Source organism: Ricinus communis, chromosome 1 (genome assembly GCF_019578655.1).
Source record: "Ricinus communis isolate WT05 ecotype wild-type chromosome 1, ASM1957865v1, whole genome shotgun sequence".
In the NCBI taxonomy this organism is placed as follows: Eukaryota; Viridiplantae; Streptophyta; class Magnoliopsida; order Malpighiales; family Euphorbiaceae; genus Ricinus; species Ricinus communis.
Window position 1 is genome coordinate 7,757,682 of NC_063256.1, and position 9,539 is coordinate 7,767,220.

The window sequence follows — 9,539 nt, forward strand, 5'->3', positions numbered from 1 at the left end:
AAATATATGATATTTTCTTTATAATTTTTGGATCGGACCATATTTGTTAAATAAACCTTAAAAAAAATATATATTATCAAGTCCGCTAAAAAAATAAGCGGACTTTTGTAGGTTTGGACAATTGCTGTCCAAACTCAAAAATTTATGAGCGGACTTAAGTAGGCGACAAGGGTACCCATGTCTATGAACAGATCTACTAAGTAGCAGCATAGTTGGAAAAAGGTTGAGGACTCAGAAACTAGAATATTGTCTCCTCGTGTTAAAAAGAAAAAAACCTTAGTAGCCTCGATTATAAACTAAGGCCATGCAAATTAATGTTCACAATTTTCAGTCAATGACAAAATCTTAATCTTCCCTCTGTACTAGCATTCAACATCAGTATTTGAGAAAATTATAGATAAAGAAAATAAGGTTTTGAAAGAAATGCTGCTGCATTTAATTGTTGATATACACTGAACTTTATTTCGAGCATGAGCATTACTTAATTCACATACATAAAATGGATAACGTTTTCTTTTTTTCAGGTATATCATACAGGATTTTGATAGATCTGTAATCTACTGAAACAAGTGACTAATAGAAAAGGCTGATACATTTTGTGGAAGCTGAATAACTGGATCTGAACTAACAATTCTTCTTCCCTTCAGAAATTGAGCGTACCAATGGGCTGAAAGCTTAGGAGATCTTTTCAGTTCTGGATCATTCATATCCACGTAATAGAGACCAAAGCATGTTTCATAGCCACCCAATAACTCAAAGACGTCTAAGAAGGACCACGTAAAATACCCTCTTGTGTTTGATCCGTTCCTTCCAATTTTCAGGTCACATAAAAGGTATCAAAATCAGGTTATTATGTACAAAAATTACAAAACTTCAGACTTCTGTCGTTTCTAAGAATTTGAAATGTATTAGCTAAACCATACCTAATAGCATCAAGCACACTTCCAATATATGCCTGCATATATTTCACTCTTGAAGTGTCTCCCAAGGATGAAGCGCGTCGGGTCCGTTGCCCTGCCAAGAAATACAATGCCAAATTCTTAGCAATGCCATAAAATTGATGAATATATGACAGAAAAGAGAGAAAGAGAGTTACCATTTTCATGAATGTAAATCGGAGGGTTGCCATGAACTTGCTTGAAGTACTCCAACACTGCTTGCATACCCCTTGGACTAATAGGATACTGAGTTTGATATATATATAGCATATAATGTTAGTCATACTATTGAACAAAGCTTGTATGTGATCCTAGCATAAAAGCTTTAGTTATGCCAAGAGTCTGTCTGAATGAGCAGTAACGCATTTTGAGCTCCAACATGTAGTGTTAAGAGGTAAGAGCTGTATACAGTTAACATTTCAGAATAACAATTAAATAGTAAGGACTAAGATTTTCGCTATTAACGTTCAGTCTCCAATCATTAGCTGTCAGCAGCAAACATTTGATTGCAACTGCTAAGCCAAATAGGTCTTTACTATGTACAAATAGTAGTTTTGTGTATTTCAATTCTTACCTCAAATGATGAATTAGCCAAATCAACAGCTGCAGCAAAAAATCAATTTCAAGAATTAAAAGAAAAACAAAAAGTTTAGATTGGTAGAATATCATCAGGCTCTAAGTAGACTTAGAAAGAAGCACTTGACTTGGTAAAAAGCTCAGTTGAGCTACATATATATAGCTTAAGTAACTCGAAACAGATAAGTTGTATTGCCATATCTGCTTGGTAATCTTACTGATAGGCTTTATTTAAAGCTTACTGATAAGTTCTATTGCCATATCTGCTTGATAATCTCTATGCTCTAAATTTAGGCTGGCGGGGTTGTCTTTGACCAGTGCTGTAACATAGTGATTCACTCCAATGAAGTCAAATGAACCTCTAATCACTTTGGATTCATGATCGGTGAAGGATGGTAGTCTTAACCCTGCATTTTTCTTCACCGTGTCAGGATAGTCTCCAAACACCAGAGGATTCACTATCCTGTAGCCATGAAGCATACATATTAAATGTCAAATGAAGACGCTCAAAGCTAACTAAAAGAGAAACAGATAGCAAATTGGCATACAGGAAGCATTTAACTTACAGTCCAGCAAAAAAGTCGTTAGCTCTTTGAGTTGCAAGCACATCCTCTGTTGAGTTTGTTAGAGGAAAAAACCCAAACCCAAACACATTTATCCCAATGGATCCAAATTGCTTTCTCTGTACCAACGTGACCATGTGTCATGTCCAGGAAGCAAAAAGAAAAAAAAGAACTGTTGTCTTCAAAATGGGTATCTAAAGAAGTAATTAATTCTTGATTCTAGATATGCCAATTGACCGAATGCTGAACCATATCGAATACATATTTGATTAGAAGGAGATGTCTTTATCAATACCTGGAAACTAGAATTAATGGGCTAAGGGGGGTTAGTAAGACCTGATACTTATTCTTGTACAATCTCGCAGCTGAAGCATGTGCCAACAACAGGTGATGAGCTGCCAAGTAAGGCTCAGATGAGGAATTGCCTTGAGAACAATTGACTCCAAATGGAGGAGAGCATCTATTAGGGGGCAACAATCCCACATCATAACTCAAAATTGGAAGGACATTGGGCTCATTCATAGTAGTCCAGTATAGAACCCTATCACCAAATTCTCTGAAACAGACATCTGCATAAGCTGTGAAGTCCTTTCTGCATCCACATGAAGATTTCATGCAGGGAATTAATACGAGCTCCCCTGTCCTCTACAAAAGCAACAACTTAGAAAGGCAGCAGAAAGGTAGAGTGACATACATAATCCTCCGGCTCAGCCATCCTCCGTATTCGTCTTCAAGTGCCTGCGGGTGATCAAAATGGTACATTGTAACATGTGGCTGGATGCCTGCTTTATCCCAAAAGAAAAAGATCAATCAGTGCAATACAAACTCGATGAGGTTTGCTTATTAATTTTGAAAGTTTTAGCAGTGACCATGGCTGATAAGTTCGTCGATGAGGTTGTTGTAATACTGTATGGCCTTTGGATTGACAGGTCCTCTTCCATCTGATAGACATAGGTTTATACAATCAGATAAATCATGGTTTCATTTGTTTATTGTTTTCCATGAGTTTATGGCTGGGAGAACTCATACTTGGGATGAGTCTTGGCCATGATATGGAAAATCTATAGGCATCTAACCCTGTTTCAACCATGAGTTTGACATCTTCCTGCAGTAAAATCATGATCATGATAAAAACAAAGTTTATTGTGACTAAAGTAACAAATTTTTATGTTCATCTTTATTGACCTTGTATTTGTGATACTGGTCGACTGACACATCTCCTGTCTCCCCGCCCATCTTCCCTGGAATTTCAGTGAAAAGTAATAATTGATACTGATCAAGTTTCCACAAGTCACAAACCTCAAAAAGCAAAGGAAGAAGAATTTCCTCACCCGCATGAGCAAAGGTGTCCCAGATGCTAGGACTCCTTCCATCCACATTTGCTGCCCCTTCCACCTTTTAAATATACAAACATGTTAGAATATCTCTTTCAAGAATAGATATGGAAAGAAACTTGATTAACAGACCTGATAAGCAGAGGTGCCAGAACCAAAAATAAAGCCAGGAGGAAAATCTTCTCTGCTATATTCATCAGCACAAAAGATTGCCGCTGCTAAGTTCAGGAAAACAATTAGCAGGTGATAAATGTTTAACATTCTTAATCACACGGTTAACTACTGCAGTTTAATCCAGAAGTAACAAAGCAGTCCTTTTATTACTGCCAAGTTGAGTCTGCCTCTTTCAGTAGTGATAGAGTAGTGTACTTATAAAATGTCCAAGTTTTATTTATAGCCAAGGCAACAAGCCAAAAGCAAGATGTCCATATTTCTTCTTTTTAAATGTACTTAAGGCAAAAAAATTCAGTTATTGCATAAAAAATGACTCGAGGTTCATACCTCTTACTCTTGTTCATACTTCTTTAATTATAGATTACTTGTTAAAAAGTAACTCAAAAAAACTGTTCGAAGACAAACATATCCTTGTTGTAAATAAATTAGATTATTGTATGAATAACGCATGGCAGTGTACGATCGGTTTGAAGCCACAACACGGAGGATGTTTTTGGCCTTTTTGCTGTTTCGTCAAAAGCATTTTACTTTTGTGCTTGTTGCTTATCGGAAACCGGCAGCAGTGGGGAATCTTGGACAATGGGCAAAAGCCAGATTCGGCAACATCCAGGAAAAGAAATTTCTAAAAGAAATTTGCACCACCTCAGAATCCTTTCTGGTTTGACAGAGTCAAAATGATACCAAGACAATTTTGCACGACATCACTGTTTCACGATCAATTATTTCCAATATCTGCATCATCTACAGTTAGAGAGGAAAAGTTTGACCCTCTGTCCGAGTTCACAATTGATGATAGATATTAGACAATCGAGTTGATTTTTTGCTGATTTCAATTATTATTATTAATGACAAGGATACAATTTAGCTCCATCGCAAGAAACACAGGATGACAAAAAGATTTGGACGAATGCAATAATATTAATCTACCGAAAGAAGTGGAGACTCTTTGCCGAGTTGTATGACTTGCTCCGAACTGACATTCCCTCCCTTCAAAAAGTAAGAGTACCAGTGAGCAGAGAGCTTAGGGTACCTCTTCAATTCAGAATCATTTAGATCTACGTAATACAAGCCGAAGCTTGAATTGTAACCACCCAATAGCTCAAACACATCCAAGAAGGACCATGTAAAATATCCTTTTGCATTTGATCCATTCCTATAAAATTTGAAGTGACAGCAAAATAAGAATACTAGCATAAAATACAGGAAAACACAGAAAACAATTATTCTGTGAATCAGCCTGGAAAACCCTGGAAGAATCTCTAGTTGGAAGAGCATTATCATTCATCATATCCCATATGCCATTTGACAAGGCATTTGAATCAAAAAAAGAAGAAAAGGAAGGAATAAACTCAACTTCTTCTTAAATACACACTTACTGAAATTCCATTATGATATTTATACAGAAGAAATTACCTCCATGATATTTTGTTTCCCTTAATCTGTGTTCGCCTATAACAATTTTTTTTTTTTTTAGCCTTGTATTTGCAATATTTTTAGTACAGCTTAAAAGAGAATGTAGTTGCTCTTCTTTGACTAGGATATGCAAAAGACAGTATCATTTTAGCGAAGAGAGCTAAGTCTGTAGGTGGTTTTTCTGTTTAGCCAAGTTTAGATATTAGCAAAGAGAGAAGCCATACCTGACAGCATCCAGCAGGCTCCCAATGTATGAATGGATATATTTCATCCTGGAAATGTCTTGCAATGCTGAACTTCGTGGGGTTATTTGACCTGGAAAGAAATGCATTACCAAGCTTATGGATAACATAAAATATAAAATTAAATGCATGGATCAACGAGGTAAAGTGTACCAACAAAATAAGGATAACACCATGAGTTACATAATTCAGTACCTAAACTTCAATTAGATGTTTAAAACTTCATTACACAAAATTTTCTACCTAAACTTTAATTATTATGTGATTCAATATAGATGATGCTTAGCCTACATTTTGCAAATGTTTCGACTTTGTACTTATCTAAATTCCCTTACTCCAAGTGAACGTTCAATTTGTTGTTATAGTTATTATCATTCCCTTCAAGGCAAGAAAATGGGAAAGCTATGAGTTGAAAGTTGCGACCCTAACCACTTGCACAATAAGGCAAACACTCCATGATTAGGTGATTGACCAATCATCTTGAAGTCGTAAGAATATTGCAATGGTATCAGTTACAACATTATTTTGAACTTTAAGCATAATTCACAAAGGCAAGCTTTAAAGTATCAGCCCAGAGACAGAGATAGAGAGAGAGAGACCATTTTCATGAATGTAGATAGGAGGATTGCCATAAACTTGCTTCAAATACTCCAGCACGAATTGCAGATCTCTAGGCATTATGGGATACTGTACAAGGTAAAGTGTGGTTGAAGACAATTAAAAACCAAAATTGATGTTGAATATTTTAACTTTACCTCATTTGTTGATGCATTGCTCTCATACACTGCCAGGGGAAAGAGAAGAGTTTCAAAGAAAATTCTCAGTTCTTTTGACATAAACACACACATATAGCATACAGAATAAACTAGGCAAAATTATAAATCAAGGGATGATTGCAAAGTTGATACGACGAAGCTTAGTTTATTAAACCAAATAAAGTATAACATAATGTTCCAGTCCCAAGTAACGAAGGTAATAATTTATTTGTCAAGATTATGGAGCTTACCCAACTTTATTTCCATATCTGCCACAAAATCTCTTTTTTCTGGTTTCAAAGTGTCAGAGTTGTCTTTGACGTACATTCTCAAGTAATAATTCACTCCTAGAAAGTCAAAGGAACCCTTAACCTGTTTGGCCTCGAAATTGGTGAAGGCTGGTAGTCTTAAGCCTGCGTTTTTCTTTATTATGTCAGGATAGTCTCCAGACACAAGAGGATTCATAAACCTGGTAAGAAAATTATTACCAAGACTATAAGTATAATTTCGAACGAAGCTGTCCTAAGATAACTAAAGTGAAAAAGGCCAATATTATCTCAGCAATAGATTGGCATTAAGGGGTCTTTCAACTTACAAGCCAACATAAAACTCATTGGCTCTTTGACTTGCAAGCACATCCTCTGTTGAGTTTGTTAGGGGAACAAAGTGAAACAAAAGCAAATTTATCCCAATAAATCCAAATTGCATGCCCTGCACCACCTTGACCATATGAATATTCTCTCTAAACAAAACCATCCGCTGTCTCAAAGATCATCATAGACAGTATAATTGAAATTGATAGCTGCCTTATCAACTGCAAAAAAGAATGAAATGGATAAAATAGGTAAACCTGATACTTTCTCCTGTACAATCTAACAGCTGAAGAATGTGCCAACAAGATATGATGAGCAACCAAGTATGGCTCTGTTGAGGAGTTGCCTTTAGTGCAGTTGATTCCAAACGGAGGAGAGCAACGCCTGGGTGGAAAGATACCCACATCATAACCTCCAAGTATAAGGGCATTGGGCTCATTTAAAGTAGTCCAGTATGAAACCCTATCACTAAACGCTCTGAAACAAGCATCTGCATAATCTGTGAAGTCTCTGCTGCATTCATATAAAGATTAGATCTTGTTATGTCACTTTTTTTTGCTAACTGCAGGTAATGCATGCCAATCCCCAAATCTAACAGTCAAGGCTTATGATTTCCGCTAAAAGACTTAAACTTTCACATCTCTTAGGATTAATGGAGTTATGTAATAGGAGAGTGAGCTGCATGTAGGCTAATGAGAGGAAAACAAAAGGTCAACAGTTGAGTACCCTACACAATCTTTGGGCTAGCCCATCCCCCATACTCGTCTTCAAGAGCTTGAGGATGATCATAATGGCATAGTGTGACATGTGGTTGGATGCCTGTTTTATCAAGCAAGGATAAAGCAATAAATCAATGATGAAGATGTAAAACATGAAATGATATAAAAGTATTTGGACCGACCATGGCTAATAAGCAAATTGATGAGATTGTTATAATATTGTAACCCCTTAGGATTGACAGGTCCTCTTCCATCTGAACGAGAGATATAAAGACTTAACTGTGAATGATCAACTGAACCATAAAATATTAGTCATTTGCACTGCTGTTATAAAAATCATACTTGGAATAAGTCTAGACCATGAGATTGAAAATCTATATGCATCCAATCCAGTTTCAACCATGAGATGAACATCTTCCTGCAAAGATGATTTCATAAAAATGTGGCTTATTGAAATCAGATATAACAGTTAAAGATTAATTTAAGAGCAGGTCTGTTCACCTTGTATTTGTGATACTGGTTGGCTGCTACATCTCCAGTGTCACCATTTACAAATCCTGGAATTTCAATCTCAGGTAAACTCGCACAATTTTTAAAATTCAACAACTATAAAACATTCCCACTCAAACCCCCCAAAAAATAATTTAAGAAAAAAAAAACGCCAAAACACTAGTAATCAACTTCAAGAAGTAAATGACTGGGGAGAAATGAGAATGCGAGTGAAATATAAGGAAAAAATTTGACGTTGTTTCTGGATATCGGATATCATATTCTTCGAATTTTGCTTTGGAATAAAGATTCAGAAGTAAGTGATTAATTAATAAGCGAAAAAGACATTAAAATAAGAGAGAAACTGACCATTGTGAGTAAAAGTATCCCAAACGCTAGGAGTTCTGCCATCCTCGTTAGCTGCTCCTTCCACCTTCCAAATTTCCAACCATTTACTTACACTACAACATCATGAAGATGATAATGTGATACAAGAAGATGAGACCATAAACTAACCTGATAAGCAGAGGTGCCAGAGCCAAAAACAAAAGCAGGAGGAAAATCTTGTCTACTATATTTATCGGTGCAAAGGACAGTTACCATTACTAGTCCTATATTTAGGAAAACAATAAGCCTCGACATCATTTATCAACTATAAAATGGGACAGAATCATAAACAGCGCAGTTCGATTTTGGCACCCTCCTGCTCTGAAGTACTGAAGACAGCCTTATCATCTAATTACAAGGATCAGACACGAACACTTGGCGCGTGGTTCTTTATTTATGACAGGACAGGACGAAGAAAATTGTTCAGAGTAAATATCTAAAGACAAACCATTGTTACTTAAAGACTTAAGACAGGTGAATCCGATAGCGACCCTTTGTTTGTAAATTAGAGTTCGGATTTTGGTTAGTCTTTTTGCTATCCAAAATGTAATTAGAAAATCAAAGCTCAATTTCTAAACTGGTTTGACGCTCATGACACCGAGTAATGTGAGCAAATTTAAATCCGTTCTCACATGAAAACTGAGCGATTTTAATATGTAAAATAACAAGTGAGTGAGTTCAGGAGATATGACCGGAGAACCAATTTTGATGCTTAAGTTAATAAGATAAATGAAGTTAAGTGTTAAAATGCATCACTCTTTTTTTCTTTTTCTTTTCCTGGAGGCGTGTTTATTTATAGAGATTATTTTAAGTTTCAAGACCTTGGAAAAAATTAGAATGATAATGCCCAAAGCGGTACCATAATGGCTTTCTACTTTTTTGGAGGAAACGAAGAACGTGGTGTTTGGCCGTGATAATTGATCTAGATTATAGGTCGTGGTTTTCATGTGATCTCTCAATTTTACAAATAATCTCATAACAAGATTATCTCGGTGTAAGTGGCCTTATCATTTATATTGAACAATCTCATTACACGAATATATATCAATTATCATATAGAAAACTTATACATTTGCTAAATCTAAGAAAGCAATTATGTGCCTTAATATCATCGTCAACAATCACTAGTTTTCTAGTTATTTTGGTTTTGATATGGAGTTTAGATTGTGGAGAATAATTCCACCAGTTGCCCATTGATCCGAGGCTCATATCTATTCGAATTTGTGACTTCTGACTCCATAAAGCAATTTTTTCACCATTTGAGCTAAGCCTCGAACAAAATTTTAGGCCTTAATTAATACCCTCATCTTATTGCATTTCAAGCACGAATGAGAGCTTTTATCTGGCAAGAAATGC

The 9,539-nt window shown here is 35.9% G+C and overlaps 2 protein-coding genes across 3 annotated transcripts; both read right to left on the minus strand.

The window, feature by feature from the left end:
* Positions 1-412: 412 nt before the first annotated feature.
* LOC8259856 (beta-glucosidase 11) lies at positions 413-3,939 on the minus strand. The gene is made up of 13 exons (XM_002523025.4): positions 3,544-3,939; positions 3,409-3,472; positions 3,263-3,318; positions 3,107-3,182; positions 2,947-3,018; positions 2,772-2,859; positions 2,414-2,669; positions 2,081-2,196; positions 1,757-1,977; positions 1,513-1,541; positions 1,097-1,184; positions 924-1,014; positions 413-807 (listed from the first exon to the last, which is right to left on the minus strand). Exons 1-13 carry the CDS (start codon positions 3,670-3,672, stop codon positions 558-560), a joined length of 1,536 nt encoding a protein of 511 aa, XP_002523071.2. The 5' UTR covers positions 3,673-3,939; the 3' UTR covers positions 413-557.
* A 335-nt stretch (positions 3,940-4,274) lies between these two features.
* On the minus strand, positions 4,275-9,140 carry LOC8259857 (beta-glucosidase 11). 2 transcript variants are annotated; one of them, XM_002523026.4, is made up of 13 exons: positions 8,313-9,138; positions 8,166-8,229; positions 7,809-7,864; positions 7,650-7,725; positions 7,490-7,561; positions 7,320-7,407; positions 6,846-7,101; positions 6,591-6,706; positions 6,247-6,464; positions 5,996-6,024; positions 5,840-5,927; positions 5,223-5,313; positions 4,275-4,738 (listed from the first exon to the last, which is right to left on the minus strand). In XM_002523026.4, exons 1-13 carry the CDS (start codon positions 8,439-8,441, stop codon positions 4,504-4,506), a joined length of 1,518 nt encoding a protein of 505 aa, XP_002523072.2. In that variant the 5' UTR covers positions 8,442-9,138; the 3' UTR covers positions 4,275-4,503. The 2 variants fall into 2 exon arrangements, with proteins under 2 accessions (XP_002523072.2, XP_048235238.1); XM_048379281.1 differs by lacking the exon at positions 7,490-7,561 and having other exon boundaries at positions 8,313-9,140.
* Between the last annotated feature and the right edge of the window lie 399 nt (positions 9,141-9,539).

What these genes read in the sequence shown, in the direction of transcription:
- LOC8259856 (XM_002523025.4), bottom strand. Translation starts at nt 3,672, where the DNA reads ATGTTAAACATTTATCACCTGCTAATTGTTTTCCTGAACTTAGCAGCG. An exon ending in ACCAGTATCACAAATACAAG is followed by an intron (nt 3,183 to 3,262) that starts GTCAATAAAGAT and finishes ATTTTACTGCAG; the next exon opens with GAAGATGTCAAACTCATGGT. An exon ending in TGGCTGAGCCGGAGGATTAT is followed by an intron (nt 2,670 to 2,771) that starts GTATGTCACTCT and finishes ATGTGGATGCAG; the next exon opens with AAAGGACTTCACAGCTTATG.
- LOC8259857 (XM_002523026.4), bottom strand. Translation starts at nt 8,441, where the DNA reads ATGATGTCGAGGCTTATTGTTTTCCTAAATATAGGACTAGTAATGGTA. An exon ending in CTGGCACCTCTGCTTATCAG is followed by an intron (nt 8,230 to 8,312) that starts GTTAGTTTATGG and finishes GAAATTTGGAAG; the next exon opens with GTGGAAGGAGCAGCTAACGA. An exon ending in GGATACTTTTACTCACAATG is followed by an intron (nt 7,865 to 8,165) that starts GTCAGTTTCTCT and finishes TTGAAATTCCAG; the next exon opens with GATTTGTAAATGGTGACACT.